This window comes from Mirounga angustirostris, unplaced genomic scaffold (assembly GCF_029215605.1).
Source record: "Mirounga angustirostris isolate CCGP_5_RB_7025 unplaced genomic scaffold, mMirAng1.0.hap1 SCAF_11, whole genome shotgun sequence".
Lineage (NCBI taxonomy): Eukaryota > Metazoa > Chordata > Mammalia > Carnivora > Phocidae > Mirounga > Mirounga angustirostris.
The window spans coordinates 44,223,074-44,243,160 of record NW_026991719.1 but is presented as its reverse complement, the minus strand read 5'-3'; the positions used below and the strand labels follow the sequence as shown (position 1 = coordinate 44,243,160).

The 20,087-nt window shown below is 44.7% G+C and overlaps 1 protein-coding gene across 3 annotated transcripts in view; it reads left to right on the top strand.

Moving 5' to 3' along the window:
- Positions 1-16,749, top strand: part of LOC123855933 (EZH inhibitory protein-like) — an 80,989-nt gene extending 64,240 nt beyond the window's left edge. For all 3 annotated transcript variants that reach the window (XM_064574072.1, XM_064574070.1, XM_064574073.1), the window contains 2 exons: positions 10,021-10,145; positions 14,092-16,749. In XM_064574072.1, the coding sequence (XP_064430142.1) occupies positions 14,357-16,438 (2,082 nt within the window). In that variant the 5' untranslated portion in view covers positions 10,021-10,145; positions 14,092-14,356 and the 3' untranslated portion in view covers positions 16,439-16,749. The remainder of the gene's footprint in view (positions 1-10,020; positions 10,146-14,091) is intronic.
- Positions 16,750-20,087: the final 3,338 nt, after the last annotated feature.

Sequence of the window (20,087 nt, the reverse complement as noted above, 5' to 3'; positions counted from 1 at the left end):
TCCAGTATGTGAATGTATGCTCTAAATTTCATCTCCCTCTGAAGTATTGCTGTTTCACAATAATTTTAATAAGTTTTATTTTCATTTTAATTTAGTTCAAAATGTCTTTAAGTGTTTCTGGAGCCTCCTTCTTTCGTCCATGTGTCGATTAGACATGTTTTCTTCCATTTCCAAACATAGGCAGCTTATCCATCTACTTTTTTTTTTTTTGAAGATTTTATTTGTTTATCTGACTGAGAGCTAGAGAGAGAGCACAAGTAGGCAGAGCAGCAGGCAGAGGGAGAGGGAGAAGCAGGCTCCCCGCTGAGCAGGGAGCCTGACGCAGGGCTGGATCCAGGACCCCGGGATCATGACCTGAGCCGAAGGCAGATGCTTAACTAACTGAGCCACCCAGGCGCCCCTCCATCTACTTTTCTGTTGTTGATTTCTAGCTTGATTCCACTGTGGTGTGAGAACCTACTTTGTGTGAGTTGGTGTGAGAACCTACTTTGTGTGAGTCCTATTCCTTTATATTTGTAGGGGTGTGTTTTCTGTCCCCACATATTGTCTATCTTTGTCAGTGTTCCCCGTGAGCTTGAGGGGCTATGGATTCCGCTGTTGTTGAGTGGTGGAGTGTTCTATACAGGTCAAGGAGATTGAGTTGATGGATAATGCTGTTCAGGTTATCTGTATCTTTTCAGTATCTGCTTGTCCGCCTGCTTGATTTACCAATTAGTGACAGAAGGTGTTGAAATCTCTCACTACCATCAGGGATGTATGTATTTCTCCTTGACCTTTTATCAGGTTTTGCCTCATGTATTTTGACACCGTTTAACATTGTTATTAGGGGCTTACACAGTTAGGATTGTTATGTCCTCTTGGAGAATTGACTCCTTAATCATTATGTGATGCCCCTCTTTATACTTGGCAATTTTCCTTGTTCCGAAGTCTGCTTTATCTGAAATTAATGGAGCTCCTGCACCTTGCTTTGGCTTGGTGTTAGCATGGTAAACCTTTTCCTGTCCCTTTACTTTTAAGCTATCTGCACCTTTGTGTTGAGCGTGAGGTTCCTGTAGGCAACTTATACTTGGTATACTTGGATCTTTCTTGTGTCCGCTCAGAAAAATCTCTCTTTAGCGGGTGTACTTAGGCCATTCTCATTTAAAGTGATTATTGATACAATTGGATCGATATTTGCACCTGTTTTCCCCTCTTTTAGCTTATTGCTTATACTGCTTCTCAAACTGTTTCCAGTGGTTGCCCTAGAGTTTACAATATACACTTTTACTAAGCCAAGTCCACCTTCCAGTAACACTATACGGCTTCACGTGTAGTGCTGCAGGTGCCTTATCACAGAGTATTCCTAATTCCTCCCTCCCATTGCTTGGGATACTTCTGTCTTCCCTTTCATCTATCTGTGTGCTATGATGACGCAGTACATTGTGCTATCCTGTTTTAGAGAAGAGTCATCTTTCAGATGACACAAGAATAAGAAACATAAAAGACGTTATTTTACCTCCATTTTACTTCACGAGTCTCTTCCTTTCGTTAGGTAGACCCACGTTTCCGACCCATATTATTTTCCTTCTGCCTGAAGGACGTCTCTTAACATTTCTTGCGAGGCAGATTTCCTGGAGATGAATTTGCTCAACTTTTCTTTGAGAAAATCTTTACTTTTTGTTCATATTTTACTGGAAATAGATTTCTAGGTAGATGGTTTTCCTTTTCAAACAACACCTTAAATATTTCATTTCACTCTACTCCTTCTTTGCATGGGTCGTGATGAGAAGTCAGCTGTAATTCTTATTCACATTCCTCGATAGGTAAGATGATTTTCTCTTTGTTTTTAATTTTATACAGTTTGAATATAACAAGTCCAGGGGTTTGTGTGTGTGTGTGTGTGTGTGTGTGTGTGTGTGTGTGTGTGTACTTAGTGTATATGCTGCTTGGTATTCACTGAGATTCCTGAATCTATGGTTCGGTGTCTGTCACTTATTTTGGCAGTTCTTGGCCCTTATGGCTTCCAGTTTTCCTTCTTCTCTGTTATCTCTACTTCTTTCCTTTTTTGGAGTTTGGATTAATATGTGAAACGTTTTCCAATTTCACATGACAGGATGTTCAGTTATGGGTTTTTTTTTTTTTCTTTTTCTGTTATTATTTCCTAGCATTTCTGTTTGGAAAGTTTTATTGACTATGACTTATCTTCAAGCTCACCAATTCTTTCCTCCATTGTGCTGAGTCTATTGACAAACCCTCCTTTCTGTTACTGTGTTTTAATTTTCTAGTATTTCCTTTTAATTCTCACTCAGAATTTCCATCTCTCTGCTTACATTACCCGTCAGCTTTTGCATGTTGCCTATTTTTCCATTAGAGCCCTTAACAAATTAATCATAGTTCTTTTAAATCCCCTATTTGACAATTCCAAAATGCGTGTCATATCAGAGGCTGGCTCTGATGCTTGCTTTGTCTCTTCATTCTCTTAATTTTCGTCCTGCTTTGTAATTTTTTTGTTGAAAGCCAGACATGTTTGTCTGGGTAATAGGACCTGAGGTAACTAGGCATTTAGTGTGAATATTTATATTAATCTGGCTTGTTATGTTTGCTGTAGCTGTAAGTGCCAGAAGCTTCCAGTTCTTCGAGTGTCCTTATTTTGGTGCCCTCTCTTGAATTTGAGCTTCCCAAATCACTCCTGTTCACAGGGAATCTGCGGTTTTGCAGTGCTTTCAGCTATAATCCACAGTTATTTCTCTGGAGCCCCATTGATGTGGTAAGGTGTGGGGAGAGGGAGGTAATTCTGTAGCTTCATGGTTAAATCTCTTGTCTTTTAGTGGGGGCCGTGTCTCTGGGCTGCAGCCTTCACAGGTGTATCTCCAGTGGCGTTGCCTTCTCCCATGCCCTCTATCTTTCCCTGGCTGCAGTATTCTCAAATTAGTTCCTGGAAGGCTTGATCCCTATTGCCTACCCCGTTTCCCTCAGGTGGGACAGGAAGTCTAGAGGGGGCCTGTGTGGGAGGAATACCCTTCCTCCACCTAGGGTAAAGCTCTAGCCAATTGTTTTCCCTGGAGAGTAGCCCTCTGTCATGGGGAAGGCTCTAGGGGTTATTTTGACAATGATTACTCTTCCTCTCTCCCAGCCACAAGAACTAAGGCACCTTTCTCAGAACTTCACCATGAAAATCCATTTCCTGGAGTGAAAGACCATGAACATGTGGCTGCCCCCTAAGACTTCAGGGGATGGAAGGGGGGGCAGGGTGGAGATGTGGTAGGGGAAGCAGATTCTCACTCTCCTGTTAGTCCAGACTCAGCTTCAAGCAATTCAACTTATTTACCATTTGAGTGCTCTTACCAGTTTATGACTACAGAGGATTCTGACCCAGGAAAGCAGATCTCAGTTTCGACGGTTTGAATTCAACACTCTCTCGAGATTTTATGTGGTGGTTTGCCCTGCCACCTCAGTACTCTGATGAGTCAAAAAAAAAAAAATAGGTTGCTTCAGCTTTTGCAGTGTTTTCTTGTTTTAAGGAGGGATTGCTGATTTCTACCCTGTTTTATATGTTGGAGCTGAAACCAGAAGTCTCATTTGTGCCCAATTTTGAAACCCAGCATAGTCATTATAAACCTATGATTTGCAAATATCATGGTTAAGTACCAAGAGAAGCAGATGCAAGTTGAAAGTATTTGTCTGAGCGAGCCAGTAGGAAGAGTGTGGTGTTTGTGGTGGGAAGAGTGATGGGGCATAGTGTGTGTGTGTGGGGGGGGTGTGTGGAGGGGTTGGATTTAGAATCAAGTGATTCCTACTTTCATTCAATGCTAGTATTATTTAACCTTTAAAATCTCTCCCCCCACGCACACACACACGTGTGTGTGTGTGTGTGTGTGTTTTGAGAAAATTAAGAAATAGGTGATGCATTTTATGTAGAAATAGTCTGCAGAGATCTTACGTAGAAGAATACAAAGCAATTGTAAGCATGATTTCAAGGAGCTTGAATAAACACCCCCAAATACATACAACTCCTGAAACAGTCTCTCTCGGTTGTGGATGTCAGCCGTCACCGTTCGTTAGCTATTTGTTTGTGGATGTCAGCTGTCACTAATATGGATGTACTACTTATGATCATGGCAGGTTTGCACCCTACTTGGCTAGGGTAATAATGTGAAAATTGCCCTGTCCTAAGTCTTGGGGAAGCAATGAAAGAGAGGGGACTAGAATCCCATTTCACGAGTGAAGAAACTAAGGCTAAAAGAGATGAAGTAACTTGCTGAAAAGTCATGCACAAGTAAGGTCTTGGACAGTGTCCCAAGTCTATCTGATATCAGCACCGATGTCCTGTCTGGAATACTTCTCTGCCTATCCTGGAATGTACATTTTTGAAGAGTCGCAGCTTTATCAGAAAATGGTGTTATTTTTTTTCAACTGGGTTTGGGAACCAAACTTACTGAGACAAGTACAAGGAGAGATGAATACCATCATCCAGTTCTTTTCAGAAATCACAAATTCCTAAGCCTTATTAAATTGATTTAGAAGCTAGAAACCAAGATGGAAATCTTCCAAGTTTATTTAATAAAGATAGCCTAAACCCTGATTCCCAGACCCGGAAAAGACGGTACGTGGACACAAGCCCACAGGTCCACATGCACGCACAATGCAGAAGCCCATGTGCACACTCCCACATGTGCCCTCACACACAGAAATATGGATCTATCCCACTTAGGAGCATAGGTTTAATGTTTTATCCATCAATTTGGAGTCTGTAGTGTTTAACGATATATAGAAAATCTACCACATCCTGGTAGTTTTTCATGTTAGGAGAGGATATTGTAATACTGAGAAATATTTTAGTATTTTAATAATCCATTTTATCAATAGGGCCAAGGAGGAGAAAACATATCATTTGAAATGCTGGGGAAGAAATTCAAGAAATTCAGTCCATGTCTGACAAACAGTCTGTGGTCCTTCTTAGTTCTTGCCTTCAGCTGAAAAAATTGCATTAAAACCCTTTACTACTACCCATCCACAATCCCTTATCTGAAACCCTTGGGACCAGATGTTGCAGAATTCATATACCATACTTTCCATAAGAGCCATAAGCATGGTCTGGAATAGCACTGCTGAATCTAATAGAACAACATTTCCACAGAGAAACACAAATATTCATGCTGAGAAGGATAAATAAAGACTAAAAACAGCCTCCTGTCAGTTCGGGTCATGTTTTACGTGCATATGAGACAGGAAAAATAACGCTGGTTTTCATAGCCTTTGAGATTTCAGACTTACAGTAAGGGATTTTGATTCTGAAGTGTGTTTCTGTCAGTTCTTTTTGCATTCTTTAAAAAAAGGATTTTATTTATTTACTTGCCAGAGAGAGAGAAGGAACACAAGCAGGGGGAGTGGGAGAGGGAGAAGCAGGCTCCCCATGGAGCAGGGAGCCCGATGTGGGACTGGATCCCAGGACCCTGGGATCATGACCTGAGCCCAAGGCAGACAGACGCTTAACCGACTGAGCCACCCGGGCGCCCAGATACTTTGCATTTTTTTTTTAAAAGATTTTATTTATTTATTTGACACACAGAGAGAGAGAGAGACACAGCGAGAGAGGGAACACAAGCAGGGGGAGTGGGAGAGGGAGAAGCAGGCTTCCCGCTGAGCAGGGAGCCCGACGCGGGGCTCAATCCCAGGACCCCGGGATCATGACCTGAGCCAAAGGCAGACGCTTAACGACTGAGCCACCCAGGCACCCCACTTTGCATTTTATATGTGTTTTTCCCCGCTATTTTTGGTAGATTTCCTTTTTATTGAAGTATAACATACAAAGAGGAGAGAACACCAGTCATAAATGACAGCAATTTGATGACATTTCACAAAGTGAACACATGCGTGTAACCACCACCGAGATCAAGATATACGACATTACTGGTGCCCCAGAAGCCTAAACTGTGTCCTTCTCTAATGATTACACCTGACAGTTAACCACTCTTCTGACCTATGTCACCCTAAGGGTTTTTGGGGCTGTTTTTAAACTCTCTACAAATAGAATTATCAGTCATGCGCCTTTTTATGCCTGCTGCCTTTTGCTCAATGTTCTGATATTGAGACCTGCCCATGTTGTTGCACGCAGGGGTATTTGCCTGTTTCATGTCTGTATGGTATTCTCTACTATGAGTATACCACACTGTATTCACTCAGCTGTTGATAGATGTTCGGATTGTTTCCAGTTCCTGACTATCATCGATAATGATGCCGTGAACGTTTTTATTCATGTGTTTTGGAGAACATGTTTGCACTTCTGTTTGATTATATACATGGATTGTGTGGTAGCCAGAATTCCATGATGATGCCCAGTGACCCTTGTCTTTGCACAATCTCCTCCCATTGGGTGTGGATGGACCCTGTGGACATGATGAGATAGCACTCCCATGATGATGTGAAATTATATAGCAAAAAGGATTTTGCAGATGTAATTAAGGCCACAGAGCAGTTGACCTTAAGCTAGGGAGATTGTTCGGGGTGGGCCAGACCTAATCAGGGGAACACTTGCAAGGGCCTAGGCCCCCTTCCGAAAGAGAGATTTGAGGCACGAGAGAGCGTGTTCAGGGGGCCACATGGTGAGGAACTGAAGGCAGCCTCTAGGAGAGGAGTGCTGTCCCTGGCTGACAGCCAGTGAGAGAAAGGGGCCTCAGTCCTCCAGCAGCCTGGAACTGAATTCGGCCAACAACATGGATGTGTTTGGAAGGGACTCTTCCCGAAAGCCTCCAGAAAGGGGCACAGCAAGTCCACTGCCCTCTCACCCTGTGAGATCCGGAGCAGGGAAGCCAGTCACACTGGGCACAGACTTCTGACCTGCACAACTGTGAGCTAATAAATGGGGATTGTTTTAGGCTGTCAGGAGCGTGGTCATTTATTCCACACCAATAGGAAGCTAATACAGATTTTGGTACCTGAATGTGGGGTGCCGCCACTGCAAACAGCTAAAGATGTAGGCCTGGCTTTGGCACTGGGTAGTGGGCGAGGGCTGGAGGAAATTTGAGGTGCACGCTAGAGAAAGCCTAAGTGGCCTTAGGAAAAGCCCTGATTGCCTCGGGCAGACTGTTAGTAGAAATCTGAACTTTAAGGACATCGCTGGTGAGGGCTCAGAAGGAAGCAAGGGACACGTTATGGAAACTGGAAGAAGGGGGATGCCTGCTACGTAGTGGCAGAAAGTTTAACAAGATTGTTGCCTGCGGTTATGTGGAAAGAAGAAAATATAAATGACAAACTTGGCTATATGGCTAAGGGAGAGGTTGGAGGTAGCGGAATTTGGATAGCATAATAGAAAAACCTAGATTGCCTTGAGCAGAGTGTTAGTGCCGATCTGGAATTTAAAAACCAAGGATTATTCTAGGCTTTGAAACTTTATCAAAGAATTCTGGCTGTTGTTCTCCCAGCTGGATTTCCAAACTGCTTTGGGACTCTAACTCCTTTCTGCCTTCCTGTCCCCGCCCCTCTTTTCAAACCGGAGTGTTCTAGCTGTTATCTCATGCCCATTGTGTGTTGTGTGTTGGGGAAGATAGCTTGTCTGTCACTTTAGTGTCACCAGTCCTCAGCTGGAGAGGGATTGTGCCCCAGGAGTTGTACTGCATGGATTATACCCAGGAAACCTCACCCATGCCTGATTTGGATGACTAGGATGATGAGATTCTGGACTTTGAGCTGTGCAGTTTTGATGAGCTCTTGGACTTGAGCTGTTGCCATAATACCATGAGAAATTTGGGAGACTGTGGGATGGAGTGAATGAACTTTGTATGTGGGACAGACTGGATCGCTGGATCACTGGGGGCCAGAGGGCATACTGCGGTAGGCAAAACTCTAGGAGGACTCCAAGTGACCCTCAACCTTGTACGGTCCCCTCCGGTTCAGTGTAAGAGGAGCCCATGAATATGGTCAGATATCACTCCTGTGATGATTATGTTACATTACGTGGGAAAAGAGATTTTGCAGCTGTATTAAGGTCCCAAGTTAGTAGACCTTCAAATAAGGAGGTCATCCTGGGTGGGCCAGCCTTAATCAGGTGAGCCCTTAAAAGGGGGGGCCCCTCCTGAGAGACTCAAGCATGAGAGGGTGTCTGGAGGGGTCCATGTGGCAGGGAACTGCGGGCAGCCTGTAGGAGCTGAGAGTAGGACTGAATTCTGCCAATAACCCAAATGAGCTTGGCAGTGGACTTCTCCTCAGAGCCTCCACAAAGAAACACAGTCTGCCCAACACTTGATTTCACCCTGTGATACACTGAGCAGAGAACAAAGGCATGTCACACATGGACTTCTGACCTACAGAACTGTGAGCTAATAAACAGACATTGTTTTTAAGTAGTTGAATTTATGGTACTTTGTTATGCAGGAATAGATCATTAACACAGATGGCATTCCTGGGTTATAGAGGATGTACATGTTCAGCTTTGATAGATAGTGCCAGTTTTCCAAAGAGGTGGTACCAACTTACACTTGCACCAGCATTAGAGAGTTCCTCCATATCCTCACCTAATCTTGATATTGTTAGTTGTCTTGGCTATTCCGATAGATGTTTCGTCAGGGATTTTATTATTTTTTTTTAAGATTGTTCATCTATTTATTTATTATTTATTTACTTATTTAGAGAGCACGTGCGAAGAGGGGGGAGGGGCAGAGGGAGAGGGAGGGGAGAGAGAGAGAGTCTTAAGCAGACCCTGTGCTGAGCACGGAGCCCAGTGCTTGGGGCTCGATCTCACAACCCTGAGATCTCGACCTGAGCCAAAACCAAGAGTCCGAGGCTTAACAGACTGTGCCACCCAGGCGCCCCAGCTCACTGGGATTTTAATGTACATATCCCTGGTGACTGGGGTTGAGTAGCTTTTTGTTTGCTCATCGGTTAGTTAGTTGGATGTCCTGTTTTGTGAAGGTCCTGTTCAAATATTGTGCCAGTTTTTCATTGCATTGTCTTTTTTTTTCCTTCTTGATTTTAGGAGGTATTATATCCTGTACGTGAGATGTCCATGAAATATACATGTTGCAAAACCTTTCCCCCATTCCAAGGTTTATCTTTTCACTCTCTAAATGTGTCTTTTGATGAACGGGAGTCCTTATTTAGATGAAGTCCAAATTACCAATGTTGTTTCCCTTTCTCATTAGTGCTTTCTGTGCGCTGTTCCCACTCTCTTTGCCAATCCCAAGGTCATAAATATTTGTTCATAACGTTATTTTCAATAAGCTTTAACTTCTGGAATTAATTTTTGTGTACGGCATAAGTTAGGGGCCAAAGTTATTTTTTTCCCCAAGTGGATGGATATCCAGTTAGTCTAGCTTCACTTATTTAAAAGACCATCCTTTCCCCAGAGCACTCTAAGTGGCACAATTGTTGTAAATGTGGTGACTGTGCTTGTGCGAGTCTATTCGTGGACCCTTCTCTTTGTGTCTTTTGGCCGTTTGTCTTTTCTTGTGCTCATACCACACTATCTTAATTATGGCGTCAGAGCTGGTCTTGCTATCTGGCTGTGAAAGTCCTGAAAAGTCTTGGTTTTTGTTTTAGATGGCTTTGGCTGTTCTTGGATCTTTGTTACCCGTATATAATTTAGAAGCAGCTTGACAATTCCCGTTTTCAAAAGAAAAAAAAAAACAAACTGCTGGGAATTTGATTGGGAATGCATTGAATCCATAGATCAGTTTCACAAGAATTCTCTCTTCCATTCACTTTCATACTGTTGTCTTCCAATACATAAACATGACATATGTCTGATTTATGTAGGCTGTCTTTAATTTCTCTCGGAAGTGCTATCTGTGGGCAGAGGTCTTGGGACTCCTTTGTTAGATTTGTTCCTAGGTGTTTGTTCTCTTCTGATGCTGTAATAGATGGCATTTAAAATTTTTTTCTCCTTATAATTCTAATGCCAGTATATAGAAATCCAATTGTATTTTGTAAAATTGACCATGTATCCAGCAACCATGCTAAATCATTTATTAATTATAATATCAGATACATATACTTTTTGAGATTTTTAATGTAAACCATCTGTTGTGTCTCTTTTATTTCTTTAAGCGCTGAGAAAACTTATCCCAAAGACTCCAAGCAGACGTGCATCTCATTGATATGGGGGAGTATCGACGGGAGAATGCCCATTCCTAAACCAGTCACTGGAAGGGTAATGAGATTACTATGACCTGGTTAGTCAACCACACTGTCCGGTATAATCAGATACGTTGCATTGTGGGCCACGGTTTCTCTTTATTTTAACCAAACATGTAAATACTTGGAAATGAAACCTTTGATCAGAAAGGTAAAAATCAGGAGATTGATGATGATGGATTGATACTGGTGGAATGTTCCTCCCCATAAATGAGCTGAAATTACAGTTCTTAAGGTACATCATTTCTTAAGCAAAGATTAATATGGTTAATATTTGAAAACCGTTTTGTGTATTGTGAAGGAACAATTAAGATGAAGTAGTCTACTTCATACATACCCTTCTGGTGATTATAAAATACAAAGTTATCACAGAAAATTTAACACCTACACATACCAAACTTTGAACAATATTTACTGATCACTGACAGGATTGACTGTGATTTAAATTTTGTTTTAAACTTTTCCAAATTATCTAAATACCCCACCACAGGGTTTGTCAACCTGGACACTACTGACATTTGGACCAGATAATTGTTGTAAGAGGCTAGCTTGTGCATTCAGGGATTTTTTAAGCAGCATCCCTAGTTTTGATCCACTGGATGGCAGTAGCATCTCCCCTTTCCCCAAGTTGTCACAAACAAAAATGTCTCCCAACATTGTCAAGTGCCCCCTGGAGCAGGCACCATGCTGCTGGATGAGCACCATTACTCCATAATAAATGAGATTTTAATATACACCGAATTCTAGGTATATGTATAGATAGATAGATAGTAAATGAGATTTTAATATACATCGAATTCTAGGTATATGTATAGATAGATAGATAGATAGATAGATAGATAGATAGATAGATAGATAGATAGTAAATGAGATTTTAATATACACCGAATTCTAGGTATATGTATAGATAGATAGATAGGTAGATAGATTAGTAAATGAGATTTTAATGTACACCGAATTCTAGGTATATGTACAGATAGATAGTAAATGAGATTTTAATATATACATCGAATTCTAGGTATATGTATAGATAGTATACATATATTCAGTATATAATTTTTATTTGTGTAACATAGCCATTTTCCAATAGCATTAAAAGTTCTTCAGAAACATCCCATAAACTCTACATAAGTTTATTCTGTGGACCATCCAGTATCCTGCCAGAAATTTCGGTGGTTTCAATTTTTTTTTTTAAACAAATGACACCAAAATAATCACTTCCGATCAAATAACACTGTGGTTTAATATATGTATATTTCTGGGGCGCCTGGGTGGCTCAGATGGTTAAGCCTCTGCCTTTGGCTCAGGTCACGATCCCAGGGTCCTGGGATCGAGTCCCGCATTGAGCTCCCTGCTCTGTGGGGAGCCTGCTTCTCCCTCTGCCACTGCCTCTCTCTCTCTTTCTCTCTCTCTGACTCTCATGAATAAATAAAACATTAAAAAAAATATATATATGTATATTTCTTCAGAATCAATGCCTAGAAGAGGAATTGTAACATCAAATAGATTTCATGTTTATATATGTCTTGTCAAATTTCCATCTGGCAGGGTGCTCTGAATGTAGAACCCCAACCCGGTAACATATGAGAGAGCCTGGTTTCTTACAACAGCTTAAATCATAATTAAACACGAAAAATTAGTTGCTTTCCATAATGCAAATATCTGTATTTTTCTGAATGCAAGAGTAATCTATGCTCGTTGAGAACATTTAGAATATAAAGTATGAGGCAAACAAAACTTACTCTCCCAGGGACGCCTGGGTGGCTCAGTCAGTTAAGCGTCTGCCTTCGGCTCAGGTCGTGATCCCCGGGTCCTGGGATTGAGTCTTGCATCAGGCTCCTTGCTCAGCAGGGAGTCTGCTTCTCCCTCTGTTGGCCACTCCCCCTGCTTGTGCTCTCTCTCCCTCTCTCTCTGACAAATAATAAACAAACAAAAAACCCTACTCTTGCAGATTTTTTTTTTTTTTCGGGAATTGAGAATCACTGGATTCCCACTGTGTCCCCAGTCTGTAAGTCTTCCCAATTCCAGGAAGTGGCACCACCATCCACCCAGATACTATGGCCAAAATCTAAGAGTCCTGATTGCCGTCCCTCACTCATGATCTCACAGACATTCACGTTTTCCCAGCTGAGGCCTCAGACGACATCGTAGAGCAGAGATGAGCCATCTGCCGTCTGCCCTGTCTGAATTCTAGCTCTACAGGATGCCTGAGCATGATCAAATGGTCATTGTTCCATGACACTAAGTTATGGAGCAGTAGATGAGAACACATTCTCTTCATTTAAGCACATCCTCTATTTCATCAGTATTTCACTTTCCATATTTCATTCCATTTTATTTATATTCATTGTCTATTCCACCCTTCATAACTTTGTATTCTGTATTTCATTCCAAGTTTCATTCCATTTGTTGCTATTCCATCCTGGTACTTTTAAATCTAAAGTGCAAATTTCATAGTCCATTGATTTCATGACCTTGCAAATTCTATTCCATCGGTTTCCTCCCATTTTCTTTAATATTTTACTTCACTGTATATTCCACTCCATTCTTCTTCTCATGTAACGTTACTTATATATTTTTTTTATTCCACACGCCATCAGATATTTATTTCCATCCTCCTTTCCATTCCATTTTCCCATTATATTCTATTCAATTTCCATCCTGTTCAATTTTCCATTCCATATCCTGTTTAAGTCTGTATTCCATCCCCCATTTCATTCCAATTCCCACTGCAGTTAGTCTCCACTTCATCCCATTCTGCATTCCATTTCAAATCCATTTTCCCTTCCATATTATTTAACACTCCAGATGCCATTCCATTCTACTCCGCGTTGTGTTTCGCTCCAGTTGCTCCTCCGGTCCAGTAAGCCTCCCATTCCATTCAGCTGAAATTGTCATAACGGTGACTTTCAGGAGAACATCTTGCTAATATTTTAATCAAAGAGTTACAAATGTGCATGGCCTGTGCCAAGAATTTCTTCATCTGGGAGTCTATCCATAGCAAGGACACAATTGAGGATATGAACGATTTTTAGTAAGAAGCATGTGCTTCGCAGTGATGTGTTATAGAGGGTGAAAAGTTGGTTGATATTGGAATGTTTGAAGATGTAAGCTTCTGGTATAAATGGAATATTTTGTACTTAAAAATGGCCTTGTGGAAATTTACTTCTTGACATGGAGAGAGAGTTTTCTGGACCCAAAAAAGCAGGTGACCAAACAATATCTATGGATAAGTGATCCCATTTCATAAAATAAACTATGTGTAACTTGCCTTACAGGTGTGTCAGAATTTAGGTGCTGGCTGTCTGTTTTGGGTACTGAAATGGCAGCCCTTCTGTAATAATGACTAAAAATCTGGTCTAAATATTAGACTTCAAGCCTGTGCATCACAGCATATTTGTATTAACAGAAACTAGAGAGTAGGTCACACAAATGAATGTACATTCATCAGTGGATTACTATGCAGCCCATACAAATGTTGATGCATATTTAAGGACAGTATCATCCTTAATCCCAGGCAACCCCACTCTGTGTTCAGGGGGCAAGGCAAGGAGAAGCATCCTACTGGAAAATTCTAAATCCGCCTCTGGGTGCGTGGCAGCAGTGCTGAACATCCCGAGCCCAGGCAGTGTGGGCCCCATCCCTTTTGTTGCCTTCACGCCGTTCTCCAACCCTACAGCCCACTAGAGGAGTTCTGGGACAGTCTCTTCTGGAGTCACACGTGGGCCCTGCGTCCTGACGGGATTCCAGGAGGGATGCCCAGCTCAGCGGTATCTCCTCTTGGTCAGTGTGGTATTTCTTTCAAGCCACTGCTTGAAAGTTTCACCAACAGAGTGGTGCTGACAAACTAAACTGATTTGGGGTGACTCAAACTGTTTATACAGACACCATCGCTGCCCACGCCCTCGAAACACACACACACACACACACACACACACACACACACACACACTCTCTCTCTCTCTCTCTCTCTCTCTCTCTTAGGGGGTCCAAGTATGGATCGGAAATTCACATCGTGGCCCGGGCAGCAGCGGCCCCTAGAATGGCGAAGCACACGGTTTGGTTTGGCGCCAGACGGAGCCAGGTTGGCTCGCTCCCTTTAAGACGAGAGTCACGTGACAACCACCCGACCAATCAGAGGTGAAGATCCGACCAGGACACGCCCATTCTCCTCACTCCTTCTTCCTGAGCTCTACCCAGACGGCGTCTGTAGCCACGCTCTCGCGTCTCTGAGAGAGAATCTGGCGTTATGGACACTCCGTCGTCCGACCAGAAGGCGCAGAAGCAAGAGCAGGGTGAGGTGCCCGAAGGGCCGAAGAACGAGGTCGCCCCTGCCCCCGGCGACGCCCGTGGGGCCGGCAACCCCGATCCCAGTGCCGTGGTCCCCTCGGTCTCGAGCGGCCTTTCCCCATCGGGTGGTGGCGCCCCACAGAGCGGTACGGCAGGTTCCTCTGCTTCCGCCCTGGCTGCCGTCGGCGCCATTTCGGTCAATGGCGAGGGCCCGGAGCTGCCCTCCACGGGCTGTGTGCAGGAGAGGGAGCGTGCTGACCTCCAGGGCGGCCGCAGTCCCCACGCCAAGCTGAGATGTGTGGTGCCCGAGCTGAGATGTGTGGTGCCCGGGGCGGGGCTGGGTCTCCAGGCCTCACACGCGGGCGGCGTGGCCGCCATGGTGCAAGCCGTGAGGGGAGTTGGCCAGGCCAGCGGGCCTCCGACCCTGACCGCGAGCCCGGGGAGGGGCCGTGGGAGGAAGCAGCCCGGCCGCGAGGAGGCTGCCCAGGCTCAGAAGCCTCCAGAGCGGCGCTGTCTGTTTCCTGCGCTTCCTACAGCTCCGTGCCCCGTGCCCTTGCCGCCATCTTCTCCGGGCTCTCAGCCCAGCGGCCGCCGCCGTTCTCGGGCTTCTCCGTCGGGTCACGCATCCCAGCCAGGCCCTGCCCTCCGAAGTCAGGCCCGGGCACCAGGCCCAGCCCTCCGCAGTCAAGCGGCCAGGCCAGGCCCTGCCGTCCACGACCGCGCCACCCCGCCAGGCATTGATGATCTCAGCCGTGAATCTGAGCCAGGCTCTGCTTGCCGCCGCCGCCGCCATGCACCCGAGCCAGGCCCTGCTCGCCGCCGCCGCCGCCATGCACCTGAACGAGGCCCTGTTCGTCGCCGCCGCCGCCGTCGCCTCAGCTGCCGCGCGTCCCAGCCAGGCCCTGCCCTGCGAAGCTCCACCGCTCCGCCAGGCCCAGCCCCTTCTACCTACACCACCCCGCCACGCCCTCTCCGCAGGCAAGCAGCCGGGCCACGCCCGGCCCACGGAAGCTACACCGCTCCGCCGGGCCCTGCTCTCCGGAGCCCGGCGTCCGGGTCGGGCCCTGCTCTCCGGAGCCCGGCGTCCGGGTCGGGCCCTGCTCTCCGGAGCCCGGCGTCCGGGTCGGGCCCTGCTCTCCGGAGCCCGGCGTCCGGGTCGGGCCCTGCTCTCCGGAGCCCGGCGTCCGGGTCGGGCCCTGCTCTCCGGAGCCCGGCGTCCCGGTCGGGCCCTGCACTTCGCAGCCGTGCATCCGCACGAGGCCCTGCACGCCGCCGCAGCCGTCCTACCACCCCACCAGGTCCTGCTCTTCGTAACCGCACAACTAGGCCTGGCCGGGCCCTCCGCCGCCCCGCCGCGCCGCGCAGTCTTGCCTCCCACCCAGCTCCTGTTCGCTGCAACGGTGCATGCTGTCGAGGCCTTGTTCTCCACTACCGCGCTACTGGGCCAAACCTTGCCCTCCGCGCCTCCCCTCCAGGCCCTGCTCTCCGCAGCAGCCTCGCAGCCAGTCCAGGCCCTGTTCTCGGGAGCCACGCCTCCACGCTGGGCCCTGTCCTCCGGAGCCATGTTATCCAGCAAAGATCAGCAGTTCGCAGCCTCCCTCCTCCGCCAGGGCTGGCCGCCCAGAGCCCTTCTCCCCCTGGGTTCGCCTTAAGAAGGCTGGTCTCCCGGAGCGGCTCAAATTCACCTGATCCTGAGGTCCTGTGCTTTGCCTCCCAGCCTGGTCCTGCCATCCACGCGAGTTCCTCACCATCCTCTCTTGGCGCGTTCTATTCTCTCTTCCCTAGGCGATATAGTGAGGGCTTCTTCTCATCCCCTGGGTCTCCTGGCCTGAACCCCTGCCCCTCCTCTGCTGGGTGTTCTGTCCTTACCTCCTGTTCGTACTCCCGTGGGTTTTGTGGTCTGGGCTCCATCTCCACCCCTAGCCCTGATAGCATTAGGCGTGCCTTGCTGCCAGCACTTGATGCCCTGAGCCCTGTCTCTCCAGGAGAGCAGGCTGAAATAGGGAGCACACCGTCCCCACCTACACCTCCTATGCTGTGACCCTCCTCATAAGACCCAGTAAAGGAACCCGCATCCACCCACTGTCCTAAATGGGCTGCCTGCCCCGCAGTTACCTGTGAGGTTTCCAAGTTTTGTGAGCCAGCAACCAAGGTCCTGAGTTTTGAAACTTCCTCTCCCCAAGGCTCCACCACCCAACACTTAACCTGCTGTTGGCCCTTGATTCCAGGGCCCCTTCTCCCTCAAAAGGGCTGGCCTGCCTTTGCCCCTGAGTTGAGATTCCCCTTTTCCAGGGTTGCCACTTATACAATGAATTTTTGATGAATAAAATTAAAATGTTGACTTCATTGTGTTTTATTTTCTAATGTACTGTGGGTTTTGATCGAGGTACAAAGGTTTGTGTTTTGTTGTCTACTTGAATTTGGGATATTAGGGCTAACTTGTAATCTAAATTTTTTGTAAATGCTGTTCACACATTTGTTTTGCTATTTAATTATTCTCTTCTGGTATAGTTGGTTAGATTGAACAACTATACAGACACCAGTGCCACCATCCCAGAATCTCCATCACCTAATATTCTTATTTTTAAAAATAATCTACCTCCACTTTGCTGTTTCCCCACTCTCATGATAAATATTGTCTATACAATATTTATCCTTTTAGGACTGAATAGCTGTCAAAGGAATACAAAGGATTTCATCTCCACTGAGAGTAAAATGGAAAAATCATGGAAGATACATAAAAATCTATTGAACATGCCATTAAAAATGTTGGAGCTAAAGGAAATATTTCTGGGAACAGATATTTAAAAACTATTACCTTTGTTATATTATGTACTGAATAATTCTACATGTGTCCAAAGACTAAAAATGAGAAAGTAGATATTTTTAGTATAGCAAGTCTCACAACCTCAGGTATCTCATTTTATTAAGGCTTGGCTCTGGAATAGAATTCCTGGGTTTCAATTCCGGTTTTTCAGTGACTCTGTTTCTGGAAAATTAATGGAATCCTGTTTCCTCAGTTGTCAATTAGGCACAGTAAGTACGCCTGCCTCCTAGTATTTTGTAAGGTAAAATCTATGGTGCATGTTGAATGTTTCCAACAGGGTTTGGAACATAGTAAGTGCCCAGAAATAGAATTATTGTTTTGATTAGGATTATGATCATGTACCAGATATATCTGACCCCAACAGCTAGACTTTTAACATTTTATAGATTTTTTCTCAAGAACAGTATGTTAAAAATAAAATTGGCCATTTCAAAAATTGTAAGGGAAATTCTTCATATTTATCTTAAAATAATTTCCATATATGTTTGGGCTGAGGTGTTCTCAGGGTTAAGTGGGAGACATGTCTTAGTGTACAATATAGCTGGTGTTGCATGAAGGAGATATAATGCCACGGTCAGGGGCCTTTTTTTCCCCTATGTATTTTAAAATTCATTTTCAGTATTTTCCTGGTATAGAGTTAATTTTTACACTTTAGGAAGTGTTCTGGATGCTGGATTGGTATAAGTCAGCATCAAGGTCTAGTGTGGTAGGCAGACACGGAAACAGACATTGCATGAAAGGGATTAATATGAAGAATTAGTCTTTTGGGAGTATCATGAAAATGCCAAGGAGAGACATGAAGCTGCAAACAGATGTACTGGAGATGAGTGACCAAAGAGGACACAGGATACCCAAGAATGCCATCTCATTGTGTGTGTGAAGGAGCTTATCTGTATTTAACAATTCCATTAATCTTGGGGTTCAAAATTTTTTTTGTGAGAATATTTTTTTATATGATAGCATATAAAACATTGTTCTGCATCTTGCTTTTTCCTATGAGTTCAGATTGGTCTGTGTAACACTGAACATCAGTTTATTTCACTGAGAAAGTAACGGGGGCTCTAGGGACAGAGACAAAAACCATTTAGCCACAGCTAGAAGAATTAGCAGGATTAGAAAAGTCTCCTCTCAGAGGAAGTGATTGTGAAGTAGATACTATTATCTCTAATTTACAGAGAAGAGATTCTGTAACTTGCTTAAGGTCACCTAGCAAGGTAGGGATGGGGCCAGTTTTCAACCCCAGGTTTATCTGGCCCTGGTGCCAGTGTAGTTTGCAGTACTTTGAGCTCATTCTTAGGACAATGTCATGTTTTTATTCCGTTACCAGCTACAGTTTGCAGGGCTCTGCTTCCTGAATTTTTTTTTTTAAATCTCCTAAATACAGTAGAAGGGTAAGCTACATATTTTGTGAGGTCCAGTGAAAAATGAAAATGTGATACCCCTTGTTGACAAATCATTAAGGATGTCAAGATGGCAACAGCGCATCATTAAACCAAGCAGGGGCCTATGGAACTGCACTGGTCACATGCCATGAAGCCAGCCCTATACAGCATAGTTGATCTGCAGACAACTTCCAGGGAAAGTCTCCAGAAGATCTTTCTGATATTTCCTGATTCCTCATTATAATGGAAACCTGAGGGAAAAGCTCAGCCCAGCTGTGAGTAATGCAGGACCCTGAGATGAGTCTCACTTCTTCCCAGTTCAGTTTCTGGGAGGAACACTTAGACACAGGGACACAAGGGGAAGCTACATCTTTCCGTGATACTACAGAAGGCACAGAAATTCCCAAGAAGAGACCTGTAATTTTGCTGTTTTCTGAATGCGCTGCTCTTGATTCCATGAGGATTAACCTTCCCTGCACAATAAATTATAACCTCTTGCTATGATCATTTTCACATGTGCCTTCGAGTTAATTTTGCTGAGCCAGTTTTGCACCTTCCATACAAAGTTTGAGTGGTTAGACTATTTTTACACAATACAAAAAAAACTTTCCTCATAACAAACAGCAGATCAATGTGTTGAAACCAACACCTTTACACTTGGCAAAGACAAAGAGAACAGTAGTACTCTTTGCAGGTGCAGATCAGTTATACCTTGCAAAAGTTTATAAGCAAAGAGCTGTGACAGTCTACAACTCTGTTTTTCCTTTATATGTGTTCTTTTACACAATTTCCTCACCTGTAAAATGGGCACAAAATGAACACCTGCTTACTAATGTTCTACCGACTGAGTAGGTCTAAACCATACAACAGTACTTAGCACACCTAAGCATAATTTTTACATGTTATCCTATCTGCATGCCATGTAATGCATAAAGGCAACTTGCAGTTGATATTTAATTTGTATACTGGGACCCACAAAATAGAGGCTACCCCAGTGGCCTGGTATCACAAATCTAAACCTAAGCCTGCGCTTATGGGAAACACCTGTCGAGGAATCACAACTCCTCCAACTCAGTTCTAGCTAGCTTACCTTATCCTAGACAATAGGACCCGCTCCTTTTTTTTTTTTTTTTTAAGTGGGCTCTATGAAGCCCAACACAGGGCTTGAACTCAGGATCCTGAGATAGACCTGAGTAAGGTGAGATCAAGAGCAAGATGCTTGGGGCACCTGGGTAGCTCAGTTGGTTAAACGTCTGCCTTCGGCTCAGGTCATGATCCCAGGGTCCTAGGATCGAGTCCCGCAAGGTGCTCCCTGCTCAGCAGGGACCCTGCTTCTCCCCCTCCCATTCCCGCTCTCTCCCCCTCTATCTCTGTCAAATATTTAAAACAAAGTCGGATGCTTAACTGACTAAGCCACCCAGGTGCCCTGGACCTACTAATCTTATGAGGAAATCCCTTACCTCCTAGCCAATCATGCTCTG